The 25,485-nt window shown below is 37.0% G+C and overlaps 1 protein-coding gene across 10 annotated transcripts in view; it reads right to left on the minus strand.

The window, feature by feature from the left end:
* The window catches only part of AGMO (alkylglycerol monooxygenase), a 318,841-nt gene that overhangs the window by 185,828 nt on the left and 107,528 nt on the right, over window positions 1–25,485 (minus strand). For 9 of the 10 annotated variants that reach the window (XR_011139628.1, XR_011139627.1, XM_068935009.1 and 6 more), the window contains 3 exons: window positions 25,211–25,327; window positions 18,251–18,333; window positions 16,950–17,055 (listed from right to left, as the gene is read on the minus strand). Coding sequence is in view for 8 of the 10 variants with exons in the window: in XM_068935009.1 (XP_068791110.1) it covers window positions 16,950–17,055; window positions 18,251–18,333; window positions 25,211–25,327 (306 nt within the window). In the remaining 2 variants the exon portion in view is untranslated. Of the gene's footprint in view, window positions 1–11,504; window positions 13,122–16,949; window positions 17,056–18,250; window positions 18,334–25,210; window positions 25,328–25,485 lie in introns of those variants that run through there. The other variant, XM_068935011.1, reaches the window with a different exon arrangement.

Consider the following 25,485-nt stretch of genomic DNA (forward strand, 5'->3'; position numbering starts at 1 on the left):
GCACTAGCCAGGATTGCTAAAGGCAAAGAAAGATTTAATTATTTTTTAGCACCCTGATATCTACTTCAGGCTGCTGGTTTGTCACAAGCATCATTTAGTGCATTCTCAGAGCTACCTCTATTTATTCCTGCTTTTACAGAAGATGTGGTGGCTGAAGAATCACTATGTCACCAAAAAATCCTCAGTCCATACTTTCTGTTTGTAGTATTAGAGCGATCTATTGGGCCATGATCACGGACTGCTTTTGGTCCCAGTTGCCAGGAAACTTCATTTTCACGTGCTCCAGAAGAAATAATTAAACAAGTAAGTCTCATTACACCACACCCAGCAAGGATGAATCTACCCGTATCTGCTGCATATTTGATTTTTCTTTACAGAAAATATATTTTTGTTAATATCTTTCTTTTATGCAAAAGATCTATTGTGTAGGTCTTGCACAAATAACGTCTATTTTGTGCCACTATGTATTTTAAATAACTTCCTAAGTAAATCAGCTCAGTAGATGTACCAGATTTTTGTGCAGGCGCTTGTTCTGCTTTCGTACTCCTCTGAATAACATTATACCTCAACACAAATCCTACCAACTCTATGAGGATTTTCCTCTTGGCTCCGAATTAATTTGCTGCCCACCTGTTATTACTGTGTTTAGTCGTCAGCTTACGCTAAATACAGTTAAAACGATCTTTGTCTCCCCTGCTGTCAACTACATTTTGCCACCTTCTTTCCCTGTAGTTCCAGATATCATCACTGTTTGTCCACCATTTTTGATTCACATCTCTCTCAAGATCCCCATGTCCACACGTGCAGATTCTTTCTGAACAACTTCCTTGAGATAATCACAGTCTTATTCATTCACGCATCTAAAATTATTGTCCAGGCCCTTGTCTTCTCACATCCATACCAGCACTCTCTGCAAAGCCATTCATATCTCACAGATGTCCATGCAGAATACTGTTGAAAAAAAATTACTGTCTTCAACCTTCCCTTTGGCAATGTTATTCCTCTCTATGTACATTTTCTTTGGCTCCCTTTTCAAAGTTAAGTTAATTTTCAATGTTTTAAGGACCCTTTCAGCCTCTGCCTGCTGCCGTTTCCTCTCTGTTGCACTATTTAGAGGCCAACTTCCACCTTTGGCCCAAAACATTAGCTCCCCACCACATGCATGCTAAATTTTCATAGAAACACTCTGCGATTTCTCCTTCAATGGCTTCCGGACTTTGTGAGAAGCTGATTGTAGTAATCCATGGTGATACTCAATCTCAAAGGTTTTTATAACTATGTCAAAATATGATTTTTTTGTAGGATGACTAAGTCAGATCACTGCCTATTTTGCTGATTCATCCAGTTTCATTGCAGCTTATCCTGTTTGTCCACTTTCATCTGCTGCCTTTTATCTTATGTACCGTAGGTCCCCTGGAGCAGGGACTCTTTTTTTGTTCTGGGCTTTACTGCACCTTACAGAACAACTAGAATACCTGGATACTAGTTAATTAGACTTCATAATTAATAAAGGAAATATTTACTCTTCAACAGTATGTTGCAAGGAGTGATTGCAGTGATTAAATGTTTTGCTATTTACATCTAGTCTCTCATTAATGCATTAAAGTTCTGATTTGCCACTGTAGAGTGAATGGACAACAAGGTGCTTCAGGACTGCTTTAATACAGGAAAGCTCAAAGGCACCCAAACATTAAGAATTAGATCTCTAAAGCACTAGGCAAGCAGGTAAGAACATATTTTTCCTTATAAATATTTTTAATCAGGAGTAAAATTAATTTTCATATTTGACTTTTTTTTTTTCATTAAATCTGATTGGTCAGAAGTATATGTCAAAGCTATTTTTCCTTCACAGGTAGTAACACTAGTAAGGTGAATGCAATTGTTTGCATTAATGGATGGATTTATTTATATTTTGAAAAATGGTAAAGTCATCAATTATCTCACTAGTAAAAGCAAAGCAAAACAGGAAAGGAGGATGTAAATAAACTGCCAAGTTTAACATCATAACAAGGCAATCTATTCTTTTATTCAGCAACATACTTCAAAGTGTATATTCAACCAGAATTTTTCAATTTTTAGTCTCATTAAAGTAAAACTGCAAGGTGTTTCATGTAATACTAAGCTTTATTTTTAAGTTAAGCAGTATGAAAACGCTAGATGAGAATGGGCTCCAGAGAGCTGGCATTCCTTAAAAGTTATTGTACAGGAACACATGCATAATTATATAATTACACTTGATGGCAGCAATAGCACATAGAGAAGACTATTAATAGCATATACAATCTGCAGAAATCTTGTGAAGATGAATATCCTCCTAAAGTATGAAAAGGTGGCATTTGGGCCCAGAATATATTTTAGTTTTACATTTCAGCATGACAATTACCATGAAAGAAAGGATCAAAGTCAAATGGCACAGCTGGCAGCTTGAGAATAATTTAAGAGGTGTACTGGCAATAGCTTTTTGGTTTCAGTAAGATGGACTGCATTAACTGTAATGGGGAAACGATGGTGGAGAAAAGTCATATAGTAATCTTACCTGGCACTAGTACAACATTAGCTGAACCTGCAGTTTGACTACTTCAAACAAATTTCAAGGGAGCAAACTTCTGCTAATGAAACGAACAATAGCAATGCCTCCTCAGCAATCTGGGACAAAACAACAACCCAAGGTCACATGTAGGCTTAAATCACCGATTCACGTACTCATTAGCACTGGGGAAACAAGATTAGCATATGCCTACAGTAAATCCAACTGTGGTTCCTCGACCTTGTCCCCAGACTACAAAGAGAGAATCTGTCTGCAAGGACACGACTAAATACTGTAGAAATCAGGGCAGCTGGGGTAGAAGGATGTAACAGAAGCTACGCAGACAATGTTCACTAAATCCAAGGCTCTCCCCTCATTGCCCACTCTTCCTGTAGAGTTTGAACTTTATAGCAATGCAGGGGTGGGATCACAGCAGCAATTTAGTGTTTAGCTCCTTTCCAAAACAAGTGATAAAAGGGGAGTTTGAAAGAACATACAGATCCTCCATACTTTTCATCCCTGCCTACCCTAACTCTCTCTCAGAGCATTACAAACACTCTTGACCATTACTGAGCCCTGAATGACGTGGAGAGGATCTCCTCCAGTTTTAACCTGGCTACAATGTGAACATGTATACTCTTTCCAGCATGAATTATGGTATTTTTGACAATGTCATTCATGGTCACCAATTTTCAGTTCTCCCCCAAAGACGACTGCACCTTGGCCTGAAGGCAAAAATAAGGCCTGTCTAAGTTAAGATTTCCTTTAAACAGCTAGACATTCAGAAGAATTTTTTTTTGTTTTGCAAGGTATTAAGCATAAACTCAGTTTCTAATGACTGAACTAAAAATATGGTTCCCTCTCTAGTACAACTTTCCAAACACTATTTGCATTCTAAAGACTCTGCCTAAGCCGACAGGCAAACATTTGTCCACAAATGAATGATTCTGAAAATCAGATTCTCCACTGCCAGATATATTATAGGTTGTCAGAAGTGACTGGCAAAAATGCCTAAATATGCACAGTCTAATACATGCAGAATTTCCGGCTGCAATATGCTTTTGTATAGACTTTAATGGATAGATTACTGCAGATTATAAAGCAAAATAAAATCATGAAGACCATGTAATTTCAGCTACACAAGGTTCTAAATAAAACAGCAGAGGGGGTAAAGTAGCTGCTTGGGGAGATTTTATGTAGACTGGCCAAGAAAATGGACCAGTTCTGGTTGCATGCTGCTTTCACAGCTATTATTTTTGTTAGCTTTGCAATCTGATGCTTTTGATTTTTATTTGATGCTAATAGGTTCTGAAAGCCACAGAGTTTACAAAGCCAAAAAAATAAACCCGGATCCACTAAAGATCCTGCTTTCCCTCTTTCTTAACTCTGCACTAGCCAGTAGTTGAGCTGTCAGCGTTACATCACTGGGGAGCAGATTTGATTCATCTAGTGGATAGAGACTTTTTATAAGAGCTTGGCAGAAATTAGTAAATACTTAGAAGGCAATAAATAGCCCAATAAGATACTTGAAAACTTCAAGTTAAGATGGCATCAATTTATATAAAAAAATTAAGACTACAAACAATAATTTGGTCTATCACTGTTCTTAATCAGAGTAACACTGTACAAATTGGCATTAGAGTAGAAAATAAAATTATTTGAAAATATACTATTATTTAAAATTGTTTCTTGCTATTGGACAGAATTCATTGATAGGGGCGCACAACATTTTTTTCTAAATAGGTGAACCCACTGTCATTCAAGCGATGGAAGGCTTTTTAAAGATCCTCAGTAGAGCCTCTACTAAGAATTCCTATCTAGATAATTCCTATCAAGAATTATCTACTCATTCCAAGGAAGCTGCCTTTGGGTAAGGTGTGACAAGAGAAATAGGTAGAGTGACAATATTGAGCGGATAATTAACAGACTGATAATAGTATGATTTTGGAAATGAACAGAGACTCTTTTTACAGCGAGTCAAAAAACCCAGTTGGACATCTGTTGCTCTCTGGCATATTATGACACTCAATAACTTTAGCCAGACCAGACAAATAACAGTGCTTGACAGTAGCAGTATTTTAAGGAGCAGTATTTTAACTTTTCAAGAGAAACTAGAAATTAAAGTTCAGTTCTGAGGGCAAAAAATGATGTTTTTATCTAGATAAGTCATTCAGCGTAAGATATATTACAACCTCCTGCCTAAATGCTGGAAATAGGAGAAAAGGAATCTTGGCTATCTCCTTTCAAATTGATTTCCAAGAAACTGAAATGCAGAAGGTCTTCCACCTCTGTATACCTACCTGTTCATTTCAGGCTGTTCTTTCTCGAGCGCAGAAACATCCCGCACTTTCTGGCAATCACCCACTAAGTAAAAATGATTAGAATCTCAGATCCTAAATAATCTACCAATGCCAAGGATTGTGCTAAACCTTGACTTTAAAAACAGACAAACAACAAAAAACCAAAAGCAAAGTAAAAGTACTTTACACATAACAAGCTGTAATATCCAGTTTCCTTTTGTTAATGTAAAGCTTCTTAGTTCGTTTGGCCAGGTCTTCAGATAGTCAAGTGACAACACTGAGAGGAAATACTGACTGATATTTCTCCACTTCTGGAAGGAGAGATAGGACAATTTTCTCAGATGGCTTATTCCTTAGAATGTGTGCTTTTAGATCAAAATCTTATTAAGTAACATAGAATATGTTGGAGAGTTTTCCTTTTACTTTAAATGGAGAAGCGTGAATGAGATGTCTTTATTTTTTATTTCAAGCAATACTTTCTTTTGGAATTTTGCTATGTTTATTTTATAATAGTGGAAAAAGCTCCACAGAGTGAAACACATGCTTATTGCCTTAGGTCAAATGAAACATTCTAATTATCCCCTTTCTGTCTCCATTTGTTTGTGTTTGTCTTCTATTTTGTGGAAGAAATGAAAAGATTTCCACTTTTAGTGGACCTCAAATTATTTTGTAGGCTATATTTTATTTTGATTTGGTTAGTGAACCAGAAAATAAGTTTTTCCTACAGTTCTATTTATTACTTGAGTCAATGGGGCAGAGCACATCGAGCAACGGCTGTTTGAGCATTCCAGCGGAGTTATGAGTCTTTTCTGACCAATTCAAATATTCAGCACATTGATAGGACAGAACACGTTCAACACTGTGTGGTTACTGACAGAGGGCCATAAAATGGTATGAACAAGCCTTTCTGGAACATAATAGATTCAGTCAGATATCTTGGCCTAGCATACAAATACACAATTGTAGGAAAGCTCTTTCTCTGCTAAATCTGTTTAAAATTGTTGTTCCTTTTGGAAATAAAAAAGCCCCTATGAGCATTTTTTTTGCTTTTTATTTTTCATGTTTTTAATAAATTCCTGACTATGTCAGTCTTATCAATTTGTCTCCATTTCCATTTTCTATTACCTTTTTCTTTTTACATATAGAAAGAAAAAAACAAAAGAAAGAAGAGGGAAGAGAGAGAGAAAGGAAGAGAAGGAGGAAAGAAACTTAAGAAAATTGACCCTTTTATTTAGAAAAGTCTCAAATATTTTTCGGTGTTTTTTTAAAATATAAACATCTAAAAGTATATCCCATTTTCATCAGCCAAACTTTATATTTTAGTGATAGTAGGAATTTTGGAAGGCTTCTACTCAGAGGTCATGGCAAAGTCTAGCCAGCTGTCCCCTACTATTTAAAACTCATGAAGGTGTTATCTCAGTCCTTGATATCTTGGTAGCACATTTTTCTGTCTGAAATGCAAGGCTGCGACAGCTGAATTCCTGCTTTTTTAAGCATGATAGGTCTAATAAAACCCTTATGATCTGGGGGAGCAGTTTGTGTTTGCATTTTATTGAGGCTATAATTAGCACAGATAACCCCAAAAGCTAATTAACTCCATGAATGGCATTGATGATAGATTTGGAAAGGACCCAGTTTAGGCCAATACTTTCATGAAGAGCGAAGATGCCCAACAAAATGACTAGACTTCTGAATGCATCTTCCATGCTAGTATATACTCAGCTCAAGTCCACAAGGAACTAAAACATATATACATGGAAAAAAGATATCAGTTTTCTAAACATGGCAATCATTTAGTAGGCTTCATTTGAAATTTCACAATAAGAAACGACTAGGAATTTAATGATGATGCTGATGACTCTATTACTCAGATAGCATGCAGAAGTGTCGTACGCACTTTCATGTATACACAGAGGTAGGTATCTGCCCTGCAGTTTTATAATCTATCTAGAATGCGTGCAGACAAAGGAGAAAAAGGAGATAGGACATAGGTATAGATAGATACAGATTATATAGATATATATAGATATAAAACAATGCAGTTGACTACCAACTTTTGTTTCTTAACATCCCGCTTAACCACCACTTTTTACTGTTATCTGACTACTCTTTGTAGTCTACATATCTGAAGCCAATGAGAAGAGAAATGAATATGTACCAGATATTTATAGTCATATGCAGATGTGCAATGAATTCAGGTAATAGCTAAAGACAAAATATAGCATCCTTTTCTTCATAAAATCTAAAATGTTCAAACTAAAACCAAGCATTTTCAACTGTGTATTAGCTTTTAATCAGCAAAATAAACAGTCTATTCTGGGCATTTCATGGGCTCCACATGAAGACAAACCAAACTAATTCTGTTAGGACAGATGTGATCACTACCAGACTCCATAAGGGGTTACTGCATTATTTTGCATAAATCTCAAGTGATAACTACAGCTTTATATATATATTTTTCCCCATAACACCTATTTCCGACTTTTAAACATAGAAAGTGTCTCGTGTGTTCTGCATTTGGGAATCAGTTGTTAAACACAGCATTTGCTAATCTTCTTTCATCAGGCAATTTTTATTTGGCATCGGCAGGAAAAGGAAACATTCTCTTTGCCTTGTGTAATATCCAAATATAAAGATAAATATAGCATTGTTGCTTTCTCTGTATTTCCTGACTCTAAACCTCACAGAAAACAGAATGCAAAGGAATCATATAACAAGGCAGTAGTAAAAGATAAATCATAGCACAGATAATGGCTTGATTTTATCTTTACTGATCTATTGCCCACTTTTGACAAGAGGCACTGACTGGTTAGAATTCTGCAGGCAGCTGCCCAGATGTCATGAAACAGCTTTCAGGCTCTGTGGTTATTTCAGGTGCTGTTAGCAGACAAACAGTCGTTTGACTTGTACTGTGTTTCTCTTTCTTTGTTGTTCATAACAAGGTTCTGACAAGATAGACTGTGTGAAAGGAAAAAACTGTTTTCACTCATTAATTCTACTAAAACATATTATAGAATATTTTAAGTTACGCTTTGCTTTCCCAAATACACATATTGCTTGGGCTCTCCTATGGCTTATGTCACAGCCTGGTTCTGTGGGTCTCCCAAAGCCACTCTATTCCAGAAATGCTACATTTCCACAGCTGCTGTGTTCTGCTCATGACCACAAAGGCGGGATGGGACACATGCAAAGAAGAACCTTGCACCGCCATTTCCCTTGCAAGACGTGCAAATTCGTAACCTCAGTTTGCATGCCTTCCTTACATTTAGGTTTTCGCTATTTAAATGTTATGAGACAAAAATATCCAAAATGCTTTACATACCAGGCTGGTTCTTTGTGGTCACCTTGCATCTGCCAAACCCAGCTTTATTCCATATCAGAAATAGTTAGCTTAATTAAAGCTGTCATCTCCTAACAAAATAATTCAATCCCTGCGTGTCATACTGAGGACGAAATCCAAACTACACCATCTGCCTTCCTGGGCTTGGGAACACAGGCACAGCTCTCTCTCCTCTGTTTGAGGACAGGACAATTCACATCTGCCAGTTGTAATGGCTTTGGTGGCAGACTATCTGCTTTTGGCAAGAAAGCTGCTAATTTCACGTATCAGGTAGTCCTAATAAACGTGTATGTGCGAGTGAGTAGGTTAAAGCTGTCTACGGCCCATTGCACGCTGCGGGGCTGGAAGGCTTCAAGTGCAGGGCGTTCAGCCGACGTCGGACGTGCTGCCCTGATGCACGCGGGGTCGGACGCACCACCCAACGCATGCAGGGTTATCTCCTACCTCCCCCTGCAGCAGGCAGGGGCAGGAAACCTCGGCAAGTAGGCCAGCGTCTCTCATCTAGGACGTAGCCATCACTCGCCTTTGTCTCTTAGAGACTGCAATTTGCTTTACACTATGCAATACCTTTAAGTCAACTTTGAAGGTAAAAATGTACGGGAGCAGCATACACTGATCAGTAAGCACTGGCTTCTGTCGAGCACATGGAAAATGAGCCTGCTGACTGCCTTTGCAGCTCACCTCCACAACCCCAACAAGCTGGGGCCGCTCTGGGCGCCTGCCTCTGGCTCCCATTTACCCCACCACTGGCCGTGCCTGGGTGCAGGGACGCCTGCCACGTACACACGAGGGACTAGTACTGCTAACAAGGCGTTCTCCAAGAACTCCTTCACTGCACCTACTTCTGGCTAGGTCCAAAATACCTCAAATAATTGACTTTTAGAGAACAGTGCAAGGAGAGTGGCTAGAAAAAAATGGCTATTTTTCAGACTTACTGCTTTTGTGCTGGGAAGGGTTATCAGCTATTTATCGCTGTTATTCTGATTGAACTATGATTTTAAAATAATTGCAAGGATCACTGAAACATAAGAGATGCAAGTTTTATGCTTACATGTTAAAGTTAAAAAAAAAAAAAATCTTTACAATATACTAGTAACTTCTTAAAATCTGGTGGCACCATTACTCCCAAAGACAAATACTTATGATTTTATTCAAAGAAATAGTTGTAATATTTTATGCTATGATTGATTTTTTTGGTGGTGGTGGGGGGGATTTTCTGACAAAATGACTTTCTGCACAAGATAATTTTCTGAGGCATACTTCCCTTTGACTTGAAGAATAGTCTGAAATGAATATTGAAGAATTTATTCCTTTTTTTTAAGCCGGTATCTTACCTCTCTCTATAGTGAGAACAATTAAAAAATGATTCTATAGAATAATTTTTCTTTGGAAAGAAGACGACCCATCTTCTCTAGATTTATTCTGCATAATTCCTGATGTCTAAATCTAGATATGAAGCAAATATATGCATTAACAAAATTGTCAGTTAATACCCTATTCCCGGAGTTTTCACTAAGGACTAGCGTTGGTGAAACTATTCATCGGTTTCAACAAGCTTTCTATTATTACCCATTTGTTATTATCGGGTAAAAGAGGAATGCAGTTCGACATACAGGGTTTGTAACATTGGTAACTTTTAGAAAAATTATGCTTTGAGTTATGAACCAAACAAATCAGAATTGCAAATTGCTATGAATGTGTGTGAAAAGGCACAATTTCATTTTTATGAAGACTCTTTCCCAAGTATATAACTGAAGTTTAATTATTTATTTGGCATGGCTCTTATCTTTAAAACAGTAACACCACACACAGATACATGCTAATTGCTAAGTGCTTTGGGGTAAGAAGAGTCAGAAAACAAACTTCACAATTATCAATGTGAGTGGTACCTTTCTATCTACCTATTTAGCAAGCACTGAAAATGAAATGCAAAATTTTTTTAGGTAGTATATGTGAATATACATTTTGTATCTTCAGAGTACCACTTCTGCCTCATCTTTGACAACATGCTTCTGATTTATATTAAGTATGACTACCTCTTTGTCTTGTCAAGCAATTAAAGTGACAAAAGTAATAGCAGATGCCTCTTTTATAGCTAAAACTACAGCAAGCAGCCCATAGTTTGCATTTTATTACAACCACTCTATACAGCTTAATAATTGCAAGGTAATTGAAAAGATCCTGATAATAAACCACTGATTTACTTTTTTCAGACAAAATAAATATATAATCCAATTCAGACTCCATTTTAACGGCACGTTAGATGGTTTCCAACTTGTCTTGATTTTTGTTTTATTTTATGATTGTAAATAAACCCTGGAAAATTCCTTTCCCGGTTTTACCACCTGAAACTGCAGCTGTTGGCTGACACTATCAAAGCCTCGCAATTCCGAACTCACGTGCAAATCTCATCAAGTGCAGACACTTCTAATTGATTCCAGAAGTTTTTCTTTTGCTAAGATCAGCGGGCAGAAGAAGAATAATGAGCAGCTTTTAAGCAGAGGGGGGAGAGTGTTGAGCTCGGGGAGTGGAGATTTTAAAAGCTCCAGCTTGGCTGCTCTGCCAGAAATGCGGAGCAATTTTACGGTCAATTGGCCAGAGCATCTGGAGCTATACATCACAGTCTTTAGTTGATGGTGGTGAAGCCGACTCTCAAACTGGCTAAGTCTAAAATCAGTAATGACTCTGCTGTCACACCTAAGTGGAAACTAACTTAATCTACTGCCAGATTTTACTGTGACTTTTTCTAAGGGACATTATTCCCCTTAGGGCAGTTGTCAAGAATATTAAAGGTCCAGTCCATGGGATACACTACATGGTAGAGCAGGCTTCTCTGAATGAAGCTAAAACAGAAAATAAAGATTACAACTTGTGTTTGTTTAATTCCATGTGTGTTGACAAGGCTTTTTATCATGAGGCGGTAGAGTTTCCTTCCATCCTCAGCTTCATTTCTAAAATATATTTTGAATAAACCAGCCAACCTAGTTAGGGCACAGAGACTGCATAAATGTTGAGGTCGTAAATCATAGTACAGGGCATGGAGCTTTCACCTTAATGGAAACCAAATATGGGATACACTGCTCTTTGAAATGTGGCACAGATGATCGTAACGAGTGACCAAGAAAAATGCTACAGAGCAGAAAACTATCGTTGATGTGGAAATAAGTCCTTACGAGTAAATGTTTGTTTTAAGTCAATACTCATAAGTCAGTATTTTGATGCTGGTAAATTGCACTAAGAAACAAGTGAGGTAACAGCAAGTCTTTGTATGATGAAAGGAGAAATAAGTAGCGTGGCAATATATCACTTTAAGAGGGACTGCTGTGAAACGCAGAGTGCAGTGCAAATCAGTTCTTTAATAAAGAGATATTATATATTTTATCCAGACAAATTAGCTGACCCACTGGTAAGAAGTACAAGAATCACATTGAAGATCAGAGAAGCACTCCATTTAATACAGAATGCTGTCTGCAAATATGTTTGTAACAGCTGCATCTACAGAGGCTAGATACTCTGGAGGAGTAAACAAATAATTTGACCATGATGATGAAGCTCATTTCTGCCTTCATTAGTGAAGGCCTGAACTGTACTCTGCAGCATAAGGCTTTTTATACTTTCCAAAGTTGGTTATGTTTCTAGTGCAACGCATGCCCGCACAAAGTGAAAAAGAAAACAGGTACTTCATTTAAAATATCACATGTGTATGCATGCTCTCTCTTCTTCTCTCTTTTCCCCTCTGAAAGTTGTCCTAGGTCTTCATCCTTCCTAGCTGTAAATAAATACACGACTGCTGATACTTTCATAGCCAGGAAGGCCACAATTTTCATTAAAAAAAAAAAAAAAATTGAGGCTGGGTGGAGAGATTTCCAACTCTTAGGTACAATGCCTTAGATGAAATAAAAGTAAAAGATAAAAAAGCATATAAAAATGAAAATCTGTATTTCTTCCTCCAGCTCCTTCACTCATAGCCACCGAGATTAAAAGCCCTTCTCAGTACTGAGCTACAGCCACTACGAGAGCTGGTGAAAATATTTCAGACAAGACTTCCAACAACATGTCAATGGCTCTCATTTCTACTTACTCCTCATTAGTACTACTGTCAAATAACAGCGAGTGCCTGACCAAAATCAGCTCATGGAATATGCTGGCCGATGCCAAACCTGAGGAGTTGAATGGAAACGCTTTGAAGAGGTGCAGCATCATCACAGATTTATTTTTAACATATCGTGTCTGCTGAACTGTCACATAACTGAACACATAAGCAATGTTTTCTACTACCTCCAGGTGGTTAGGAGACTCCAGGACCAGTCTGACAGAAAATGATTTGGCTTAAGTAATACACATGATCATCACATTACACAGGCATGAAGTAATCAGCTTGTGGGAAACTTTAACTAGTATAGGATGTGGCAGCACAGCTTCTCAAAAAAAGCAAAGAAACCTATTAGCTCCTCAACTTACTGTCTACATCCAGTCAAATATAATATCTCTGCCCTTGTCATCAGCATGTTAGTGACCTCCACCCAAGCTACGTAACAATCTCCCAAAGCTATGAGGTGAAGATGGGGATGTCAGCCCAGTTCCTTAGGGGCAGTGCTCCTGGATAGAGCTCACCTGCAAGGAAAACATCACCAGAGCTATACCACAGGTCACCTAACCTGACCCTGGGGAAGAATTCTCACAGGACCTAAGAATTGCTTCAAATATCAGCATTCCCCCATCACCACCACCACCACCCCTGAAAAAAGCAGAGGCTGCTTCTTTAGCCCAAACCATCAGTATCAAGCACACACAGCACCAGGAACAGACGATACACTCTGAGGAAAATGTATTGTTCCACTTCACATATGAAAAAAGATCGCTTTTCTCACTCTGATACCTTCAAATTATTGTCTTGTTTGGAGAAGGAAAGAATGCTTGGGGAGATCCCTCAGGAACACATCTTCTGGAAGAACTTCATATGCAATCGTAGGGAGAACAATATCAGTAAATGATTAGAAAAAGAACATAATTTTCATATGGAACCAAGACTTATAGCCGTGTTTCTTAATACATAATTTCAGACTATTGATAGACACACTGTTGTATTTATGAGTGTGTGGGTGCAGTTAACACTTGTATTAATCTAAGATTACACTTTTCCAAAAGCAGTGTGTTTTCTTTCTTGCCTTCCTGTAGCTGAGTTTTACTTCCTCTTCCCTGTGCCTTTCTAGCTTCACAGTAAGTTGAATCAGCTCACTAATCCAAAGGAAAACTTACCATTTTTGGCTGACTTTGTCAGATCAGATAGCTAACCCAAATTAGCTGTGCAGTGAGGATAACAGGCTGGAGGGAGAGGGCAGGACTGCTACTCCTGGTAGAATTGCTGCTTTTTTCACAGACACCTGAGCTGATTTAACGGTAAAATGGGGAGAGCTAACTTCCTCTTTCCTCCTTCCCCTGCTCTTCTCTTCTTCCTCATTACTCCCTAACTTCTTCACCTTTCTTCTATATTTTCATCCTAGTTTTCACCCAGAAGGTCTTCCTCACGTGAAATAGCTCTGACAATTGTTAGACCCTTTAATGAGCCACTTCAAATCACTGAAATAGCACAAACCTTCACTCAAATAGCAGAAAGCAGCAGGAACGCAGCACTAGGAAAAGGGAAAGCAGCTGGCTGCACTGAATTAATGTGATTCATTGTATGTTGTGGAACTCTACTCTTAGATCAGCCTAAGCTGATTACACAACTGCACCTTTAGCAAAGCCCATGCTGCGTCAATTTACTTATAAGGATTCAGAGGTTTAGGTCACCTAATTTTACTAGTCAGAATGCCCTGCAAATAATGCTGCTAGAATATATACTTCCAAAATCTTATCTGCTAGTTCTAAGATGTTCATGAGAAATATGAACACAGGAAATACAGTCACAAGAAAAACCATATGTACAAACAGCAGTCTCATACTTTTTAACCAATGATTCACCATGATAAATGATATATGGCAAAATCAGTCTTGCACTTATCTGCTCCAAGGTACACCATTAACTTAAGAATGCTGAGAAAGAATTATTTGCTAAGTTATAGACACACTGAAGAGTGCCATCATGCCTCTTGCAGTTCGTTTTATTTTTCTTTATCCTTAAGTAAGTGCCCTAAAAGGCATAATTTATAGGCCAAGAACTGAAAGAACAGAAGTTGTTTTTACTTGATGCGGTCATCTTTCCTACCGGTCATGAATAGTGGGTTATTTCAGAATTATTTCATAACACTGCAACATTTTTGATGTAAGGAGTACATTATTTAAGTATATTATAGATTATGAGTATGAAAATATAACATTAAGATGCAGATCAAAGTGGATACATTAAATCTGGGTGAATACAAAAGACAGTGAACATGTACATGTGGGAAAAAATAGATTAAATAAATAGTTTAATTTATACCTCTCAAAAAGTGAATTTCAAAGAGAAACAAAGTGAAGGAGCACAGGGAGTTGAAAAGCAAGCACATAAAAATTACTAGGAAAAACGTGGCAGAAACAAAAGATAATATTGCATATGAGAGAGATGTTCATGGACTTCATAAGATGTTTAAAGTTACCTACATCATTCTACTTAACGAGGAATTATAGACAACTGTTCTGAAGGTTAAACAGAGAGAATTTTTAGGTGTAATTTTAACTCTAATTTCTGGAAAAAACTTTTTTTTTTTTTTAAACTTTCTGGTCACTGGTGGTCCAAAAGGATCAAGTCAATAATGATCAGAAAATAGTAACAACTGAAGACTTTTCAACAAGAGTTGATGATCTCCATCAGTTTCCCTTCGCATGATAATTGTTATCATAAATCCCATTATAACAATACTACCGCTCTTGACAGCAGTCCTATTGTCAGTCCAGAAACTGTATAATCATTGAGAGCAAAATCCATGATGGTAAATCTTTTATATCAAGATGGGGGACCTTTGAAGGTCAACATCACAAACTTGCTGATTTGTGATAAAATACAAGTCTTCACAGCTGACATTTTAGCACTGTTCAGAAGCATTACCTATTCTGGCAGCAAACGATTTGGAGGACACCCATTCTTTTAGAATTTCAAAGAAAAACAATGTGAGTAAGCTGTTCCTGTTTCTTGTTAGCAATCACTACCTAGCCAGTGCAAAATAAGGGACTAAAACACTAGACAGAAGAAAGGAGAGCAAAATAAGATAGCAAACAGCTAGAGACAGCAAAGAAGATAACATTTTAATGGCAGATATATGTAAAGAAAAGAATAAGAAATATTTAATTTTTCCTTCTTCATGATAGAAGAGGACAATGTATAGCTACCTCCAAATAATGGGAATGATAATGGGAATATTTTACCCCTACTCATTTCTTAGTTTTATTTACACATTCACATATATATACTCACACCTTAGAAAGGCAAATAAATGAAACATTTTTTTGAAATTTAGATGGTATACTTTTACATATAATTCCCTTATGAGTTCAGTTAAAATAAGTAACTATCTCAAGCCAGACAGCTATAGCTCAAGAGCTTTGGAATTAATTGCCAAATATTAATATTCTTTGCTTCAAGCTTGTCTGTTCTAATAGGCTACTCAGTAAGAATTAAAAACATATTCCAAATGATACTTAACTAAATAAAATCCTTCAAATATTTTCTATGGTTCTAGCAGATTCTTATCAAAGCAATTTAAAAGCTCTTTGGTTTACAAACCAAGGCTTTAACAATATAACAATAAGAAAAAAGATAAAACAGTTCTTGAGTAGAATTAAATCTAATAATTATTGTGTCCTGTACGGGGAAAAAGACAAATAAAATATGTCCCACCAGTGTAAGGTATTTTTCCATTCAGCTGTTGCCTGATCTCAGCAGCATTACCAGAAATATCCATTTAGGAAAGTTATCAGTTGCTACAAACTGTGCAACTGTTCTGAAGTCAATGGAAGCATTCTGAATTCCACCACTAACAGATGTAAGCCTTGATCCTTACTGTTTTTATTCGAATTTTTTCCTGTTTTTAAGCCAAAAGGTAACTGTTCTACTGGTCTAGTAAACCTTTCATAACCTTGCTGGTAACCAGCCTTGCTGGTAACCAGTGCTAGGTGACTTAGGAATGTTTTTTGGATCCAAAAATGATAAATGATAAATGATTCAGTTTCCTTCAATTTAGATCATATTAAAAGAATTATTTTAATACGAAATACCAGCTGCACTAAAAAAAAAGTGGTGGTAAAAAAGCAAAAGTCACAAACAGTATAAAAATGTGTCCTAAGAACACAAAAACAGCAATACTTGATCAGACCAAAGGTCCATTTAGTCCAATGGCCAACTCTGTCAGTTGCTGAAAGTGTATCCCTGAGGCATAGCATTAGCACAGAAAAAATATTTGATATTTAAGACTCTCCCAGCCTCCAAGCATTTTCGGATTTGTCCCAGTGAAAGGTGAGTTAGTCAATTCAAATTCAACAACACCTTACTAGTATTCCTTTCAAAGCATTTAGCCACTGATAAATTATTTTTGAAATGAAGGACTAAATCTCACTTTCCTGACTTTTTAAAATGTAAATTAGCAGCCATGTAACCAAAATCAAAAATTTTTTACAAATATATTATAAAAAGTGAGAAACTGAGCTAAGAGAAAATGCAATAGTCTAGTCACTACTGTTATAAAAAATAAGGGAGCATAATATAAACATCTAATATTATTCCACTGACAGAATTACTGTTTTTTTTCTGAAAGAAAATAATTCTAGAGTCTTCAGCATAGGTGCTTCAAAATAAATATCTTACCTCATACGAATAGTCCAGGAGAGAAAACTGACTCCTTAAGTAGCCAAGTTTGTATATACCTAAGAAGACTGAGCAGCGAATGATTTCCAAAATTCCTGCTTTGGGCCTATAAGCAAGAAGTAATTCAGATTAATGTCTTTTCTTCTTTTTTAACTTCAGTGACGTGTCAGAATACAGAAATAGTCAGCAGTGTCCTGCACTTACACGTAGTCACTTTACACTTAAATTTTTTAGTATGAACCTTATTTGAAGTTATAACACTGAATTTGCGGGGGGTGAGAATACACATGCACACACTCACAGAATATATATGAACTCATACAAACATATATATTTAACCGACTTTCAATCTTAAAACTGACAACAGCAAAATTGTGAAAACTGCTACATGAGTAGTTCACAATTTTTTTCATTGGTCTAGTTCTATAAATTTTTACTAATTCACATTATTGGCTTAGGAAATGATAAGCATCACCCATATTTATATTTTCACCTATCCTGAAACAAACCATTCGGTACATAAAAGTGAAAGGTATTTACTTCTGAAAACATAACGGATAATATGTGCAAAGCAGAGGGACTGCCACTGCAGTCTTAAATGAATATTTTATTCTACATTTCTCTTCTGGCAGGGCAAATACTTTCTCTGTAAGAAACTGGAGCCGCTATTCACTCTTTTGTAGGCTCAGGGTGCCCATCCTGAGTAACCTCATATTCTAAGTCTTACTGGGTTGGTATAATCATCAATATCCAATTTGGTATGAATCCATACTGATTAGATACAGTCTTCAGAGAGCTTTTGAGAGATTACTGGGTACAGAACTTTTAAGGCTACCCTATCCTTCACACGAGTCTGAGCCTACTCTTACCTACCGTGGGCCTTTTTCCTGCCACCAGCTATCGGACATCTACGGCATGCTGCAGGACCTGGCAGACCACCCACGCAGTCCGAGCTTGAACAGCCTTGGGACAGAGTTTGCAGGCCATGCTGGCCTGCCGGTGTCCTGAAAGCAGACATGAGTCCCCAAGGAACACAGGCAGAAAGGCAGACAGGAGTAACCCATCCCCTAACTCTTCTCTACGGAACAATATAGATACAGGCACTAATTGCTACAGGAACACGCCTGGTTGTCGGGATCGTCTACTTGTATATACATCACCGTCTAGTCAATAGCTAGCAATGTGAATGGCAAAGTGTATCTGTATTTCATTATCAATATAATGTTTGACACACTCGAGATTTCCATATCATAATAAATAATACATAATAACAGAAGAAAAAAACATGGTTTATATCTTGCCTGTTCTCCATAAGTAATCCAAAAGAGGTCAGGGACAGAATCATAACGCCAATTCTCAGGAGAACAGTTCCCTGTGACAACATCTGTTAAAAAGGAGACAAATTATTCATTTAGGGTAATTTTCTGAAGATAAACTGAGTTTTAACAGCATAGTACCTTCAGCTTCCTCACTTAGTCATGTTAGTGTCTGCTTTTAAAGTATTATGTTACTTTGATTTTTAAAACAAAAATACCTGCTCTGGATACCACGCTTTGGCAGAGTAACGATTCTTATTGTCTCTTGAACACTGTATTTCCAAAATAATTCCTAAGACACTTCCTTTTCGTGCTACACATTTTCCTGAAGTTATTTGATTCCCTCATGTCTCTACCCAAGAGGGAACAATCTTATTTCTAAATGAAAATCACTGTATCCCTGCTCTTTTTCTTCATCTCACATTACCATGTCTTTACAGTTGCCACCTATGAATCCCAGGGAATACTGAAAACAATATGTTGGTGAGAATAAGAAGTGCATGATGTGACAACATAGCCGTATTTTAAAAATGAACAAAATTAATATCTTCCCTTCATGACAACTTGACACTTGCTTCTCAGTACAGCAAAACACTTCAACTCATGCCATTGACTTCAGACTTAAAACACTTTTTAAACACTAACACGTGTGTTAGTATTCAGATGAATAGTAGCATGAGGATTTATATCCTTAAAATGTACATCTAAATGATAAAAATAACATTCAGGGAAAAAGAAATACTTTACATTGTGAAGTTTGAAATTCTTCTTTTCATTTATTAAATCATCTTTTATATTCTACACAGCTGCCTTTGAAAAGCAAACATTTAATCAGTTTTCTTGTTACCTCCCTTACTTCCTTTCAAATATTAGTTTTGAACTGCCTTTGTTTTTTTACTTAAAAAACAACAAAAAACCCAAACAAAAGTAGTGGATCTTGCAGAGTTATAGGAATCCTTTTGATTTGAATAGCAATAGGGTTTATGAACAACATCTTGCACCTCAGGATTGCAGGTGTGGGGAGAAAATAAAAACCTATGAATGTCTGCTTAGAAGCTTGATTTCAATAAATCTCACTCTGTGGCATGGCCACCTTCCTTCAGTGGTGGCCTCTACCTCTCAAAGAGATCTAAGGTAAGTATCTGTGAGTGTGGGAGGCCGCAGGAGGACAGTCTCAAGTTTTACAGCTGTGTGAACTTATAGTGCCCGTGTTTGCAAAACACATCAAACCACACACTTAGGCTGGGTAGGGTTCTGCTGTTTTACTGTAGAATCACAAGCACCTACTTGGATATCCTTAATGAACACTTATTAAGCAAGGAAAACAGAATCTCAGCAATGAAAGAGATAAACAACAGCCTAACCAATTTAAAAACCAGAGCACGCTTGTCACGAATGACAGCTGTCAAGCTCCTCTGTTGCATGGATTCATGTCAGGATTGATCAAAATCATTATTGCAAGAAAATTGCTGTATATGTAATCAGTTCTATCCTTCATTATGATAAACTTACAAAACTTTAAACTGATGATTACCATCTAGATAGACCTAGAGAAAGGATGCTCTCTAACCTTTTTTTATACTCTTCCCTCTGGTATCTGCTATTGCCAACCACAGGAGACAGGATATGGAGCTGGATGAATCTTGGTACGACTCAGTAGAGCAGTTATGTTCTGAGATTCCTGTTTAACTCAAGGAAGCAGACGTGCTTTGACTGGGTTATACTCCTTGGTCAAGGTTTGTATCACTTGGAAGGCATTTACAAACTCTATCTATAGGTTTTTTTAAAACAGCAACAAAGGATTAAATTGAAGGGGCTCTTTTTGAAAAGTTGAGCATGTATGTTCAGAAAATCTCACAGCTACCCTAAGTTTAAAAGACCTTCTACTGTTAACATGAAGCAATTCATTTTGAAGTGATGAATTTTTTGGACAGAGCTTTTTTTAAGGGTTTTTTTTTTTTGGTAAAAATCAGCTATAGACTTTATTTGTGTTTGATATCATGAATATTTCTTAAACTGCTCATGTAGCCACACTAAGTTCAACTTCCACTTCATCTTTTTGTAGAAACTGGGTCCTGAAGAAACTGGGTCAAGTACTGAAGAAAAGCAAGCAAGGAAAAACATGATCTGGCACAGAGATAAGGGAACTCACCCATAAACATCTCGGAAATGTTTTGATATGTTATTCAGTGACTGCTTACTTTTCAGATCTAGAGATTTTCCAGGGATCTGGGACTGGAATTCAGCACTCTTTCCTCCTTAGAAATTGTCCTCACTTAAAAGTTGGAGAATCACACTTTCTCTTGCACCCACTCCTTCCGGGCAGGTGGGTCTTATTTTGCTTTGTTTTTCCATACAATGGACTAGCTTCTACAGACTGCCTTAAAATGCCCCCATATGGACAGGGCACTGATCTGAGAAAAGGAAGGTAAAGCCTTGCCTCCCCATTAGGCAACAAAGAGAACCGAACAACAAACCCAAATTTTGAGCAAGTAATCTAACTGCTACATAACAATAAGGTTAAAATAACAACTTATAGAAAAGGAGTGATCTCTGCAAAGTTTTGAGAGAAATAACATTACCGTTTGTCTTCAGGTAAGGATCCAGCAATACCTACCTTGAATAAATACACGTATTGCCAAGTTCCAATTCAAAAGAGCTGCATGATTTCAGACTTTTTTCCCTTCTCAGAGCTTCCTAGTTGGTTAGCATTAGATAAATAGCCACCAAGGTCTAGGCAGCTGGGTTTCCTTGTGATTCCAGTTTCCGAAAACTAAGATGGTGATTCATTCTACCTACTTTAAGTACCTTATGTGAAGTGCCTAAAAGCCTGTTATTAACCTAAACTCCCTCTGTAACCAGGGGAGAATGCTTTTTGAATGATTCTATTTTTTTGCCATTAGCTAGAAAGTAAGTCTAGAGGGTAAGGTCCATAAAATAAGAGATGGATTTGGATGGATTTAAATATCAACGATGAAAATACTGTTCTGAAAAAGAACTTCTCTGCCATAATTTTACTGCTGTTTCCTCTCATAACTTCCCCTGACTTTTTTCTTTGCTAAAAAAAATTAATAACCATTTCTAAAAGGGTAAGAAAAAAAATGACTCTTTTGAAATTAGCATCTTTTCAGGAAAATACGTTTCCTTTCAAAAAGGAAGGCTAATACAATGCTAATTGTTATTATTCTCTGTTGATAGACATTGACAAAATGATTAACTTGATAACAGTGACAAAGTAATGTAATTCAGATTAAAGCTTTCTCTCCACAAAAATTTGGTGTGTCATTCTGCAACTTCACTTACTCAGACAGTATTTCTAACAGGTGCAAAACTGGAGCCTGGAGTTACTATTTGACTCCACACATTTCTCTAACAAAGGAAGAAAAATTGTAGACGAAGAACTTGAAAGGAAATGAAAAAATTGTAATTCAGTTTTAAACATGGATGAGACTCAATTTCCAGTAAAAAACTTGTAAATATATTTCAATGTAATTTCATAAAAGTAGAAAAAAGAACTGAAGCAATATTATAATTCAGGAAGAACAAAGTCAAATATAAATAAGCCCTTAGCCTCTAGGTTAAAATGATATATGAGATTCTGGAGCTAAGCATGATCCTGTCTGTTTTTCAGATTCCTTTTTCAGATCAATTTTTATTTCTTTTCAAACACTCTCCTACTTAAACCATACCATTTTGAATGGTATCCATTTGTAGACCTTTTTAAGGTCCAATACTGTCTGTGGCCCAGAATGCGAAGGACTGGAAGGATCTAGAAGCACAACCTGCTAATCCCAGTTATTTGCAAACTAGCACTATTGTAAGACTCACATGAATGCACAGCACTGTAATGTCAAAAGAAGACTGAGTACAGTATTGCTGCCTTCCACTTCCAAAGTCCTCTGGAGTGATGAATGGCGAAGCATGAATATTACTGGCAACTATGAAGGTAGAAGGTGTAAGTAATCCTTCACTGTAGATATGTACCACATTCAAGCTGTTCCATACAGCAAAAAAAGGGGTTCCCTCATTTGGGCTCCTAGTCAAGGACTACCAAGAAATCTGTGGTGAAATACAGCATAATGCCATTTGGGGGTAACAACTTTTAGAAAATCAGTCATACAGCATAAATATCTACTTATTTTAGTTTAGTTTGCTTCTGTAACTTTCTCTTTACAGTTCCAATGGTATAGTTACATACTCCCTTGATTCTTTTATTTACTTTCAAACTTGTATCACCCCATGATGGCAGCTGAGGCATCCATTTTCGAGGCATTACTCTACCAAAATCAACAAAATAGTCAGTGGGTTATATCACTAAACTAAACATCATATATTAAATCTGCATGCTGCAAGTTGCAGTGTGAAAAGAATGTGCCTTTTACACCTTAGTTAGTCTAGCATCCTCGTTCCACTTAAACATTATATGCATGCATGTGTGTATAAAATAAATGAGTATTTATATACTGGAATATTTGCATAAACAGAGAAGCCTGTGGGACCACAGCAGGTTCCTCAGTTACAAGTCAGTCACAACTTTGCAATGTGGTTATTGGCTGCAATTGAACAGAAAAAAATATTTCTGTTGGATTTTGGTTTCATTGAAAGCTTTAAAAATGTCTTGGAGCCTTAAAAAAGGGGATTATGGAATTTTGGGATGTCGTTTACATTGCTTTGTAATCAACAGATTACCACAGCATTTTTTTTTTAGTAAAGAAGAAATAACTCATTTAAACCCAGGAAATATGCCATTCCAATTGAAAGTGTATTCAGACAAGAATCAAAAGTTTCCAAACTCACTTTCACATTTCAAAGGACTTCAGATTGCTCTAGTCTTTTTGAAGAGTAATACCAATGTATTTTCTCATCCTGGTGTGCTCAGAGCTTCAGATAAACTGCTATGCAAGATGTCAGCACATTTCATAACTTAATGATGCTCCACTATCACATACCATCCACTTTTGATATTCAAATGCAGAGTGCTAGTACAATGCTACGGAAATTGTTTTAGGTGTCTTTTTATGCATCTTCTTTTAACTGAAAACTCCGAAAAATGTGTGAATTCTTAGCAATGTGCCATACATACTACTCTGTGACGTCTTACTGAATGGATGTATTCATTCTATTCTCAACTTTCAAAAGACCAATTTTATTTCAACATTTCTTTTTGTCTAACTGAAACTGCTCAGATACTCACAGTATTATAGTCACAGGTAGTAAGTGTTACAGTATCTACCAACAATAAAAAGGCACTCCAAAATGTGTTTAAGGTACACTTGACTTTGATTTATGTGATACATACAGCTCTGAAACTATGAGACTTTTGGTTTGAATGTACTGCAGTTTTACACTCCTAGCACTCTCTCTGGGACTGATCCAAATCCCATTAATTCAATGAGCTTTGGATCAGACCTGGATGTGCAGAGCTCAGAGGTAATTTTTATTTTCTGGATGTAATGCAGATTGCTATATAAAAAAATAAACACTGTACGCTCTCTCCTGTGGAAGATATATATATTTGTTCTTTCTTGTTTTTGCTCTGAAGTTAAATGTATGTCATTCAGACTGAAGGTATATGGTTGCTCTTTGCATATAGAGAAACTTAACACTTCTGCAGGGCATGAGACCAAACACTGAGCAACTGTAATCACTTGAGAAATGTAATAGCTGTGTGCTGTGTCTTATTGCTATTATGAAATGGAACTTATACCTAAAAATGAGGAAAACAGTTAGCTCTCTCCATTTATGGAGCTATGCCACAGTCATGACATAATTCATAGCCAGACAGAAAGTTCCAGTTGTATCCAAAGACATTTCATAATTCAGTGTAGTGGAAAACTGATATTGAAGAAAGCTTTTGCCAAGTGAAGTTATTCATACACAAGCTTCCTTCTCATGACAGCTTCCTCACTACACTGCACAACGATCCTGGATCTCAGCCTGGGGACTAGACTCTCTCCACCCACGCTGAAGGTTTGTGTCCTGAGATGAGGTGCTGCTCTCCTCCTTCTTATCGTTACTACCTTATTACACCACAGTTTTGTGCAGATAATTTTCTGCTTGTTTTGCTACCATAAGTTCATAAATGGTGGATCTTCAGGAGGTTTCCTTTTTGCCTTTTCCAACCTTCCTTCTTACTTAAATAGCTGCAGTTATGAGTAGAAAAAATAATTTGGACCATCCATTTTTCTTTCCAAGACCAGAAAACAGTAGAAAATAAAAAATAGGAGGAAACTCGTAGGTGAACTCCTCAGTTCTTGCAAAAAGCAACAGTAGCAAAGTAAAAAACGCTAGATCCCTGGGTAAATATGGCTTGCTGGTGGTATGAAGGGATCTACAAACATATCTTGAAACCTTTCAGACATTTTTCTCAATATAAGAACACTGGCAATCATGTGTACCGTGCATCTTGTACATGCTGCAGATATTTATCCCAACCTTTTGTTTAACTCCTTGTCCTCAGAAAGGATACAACAGATGACTTATAATCTCTGAATTCCCTGAAGTTGCAGCGTGATCCGTTATAGAGATGAACAAGAGGTACAGAATAGCTTAAACTCAATCAGAGGCAGAAGTTGCCAAAGGTGGGAAGCTGTAGCAGCAGTTAATGTCTCACTTCTTACATGCAGAGATGACCTCAGCGTACAGCTTCAGAGACTGCCCGGTACCCCCGCAGAGTAATCCTATCAGGTTACCAGAGAGATCCCGTCCACTCAAACACAGGGTAATAAATACCTGCCTCTGGTCGCTGTGTTTGTATTAATGTTGTACATTAGAGGCTGGAGGAAGGTTTTTGCCCCAAAGTAGTGCTCCTCTAGCACTGAACTCATGCTCCTATCAAGCTTCCCGCTTGCGAGTACCATGAGACCCATGTTCCTTTACAATGTTCCTTTTAAAGCTTGGGCAATATTTGCATCTACCAGTCTCATAAAGGCAGAGATTACTTACAGTCACTGTAGCAAGCAGGTCAATATACAAGTCCATTATTACAACAAAATGTACTACTGCATAGCAATTCAGATAGGCAGGTACACTTGGGTTGTAGGGAACTTCTTTTCCAGTGATCTGTATGAAGCAAAATAGATAATAGTCTTCAATGACTCTTGCCTGTTATTCTTTAGTATTCTTTATAATTGCAAACACAAAAAAGATTAAGACACACAGACACAAATAATTGCACAAAGATAATCTGTTATCAAACATACACATACCACTTAATCTGA

The sequence above is a fragment of the Struthio camelus genome, chromosome 2 (assembly GCF_040807025.1).
Source record: "Struthio camelus isolate bStrCam1 chromosome 2, bStrCam1.hap1, whole genome shotgun sequence".
Taxonomy (NCBI): domain Eukaryota; kingdom Metazoa; phylum Chordata; class Aves; order Struthioniformes; family Struthionidae; genus Struthio; species Struthio camelus.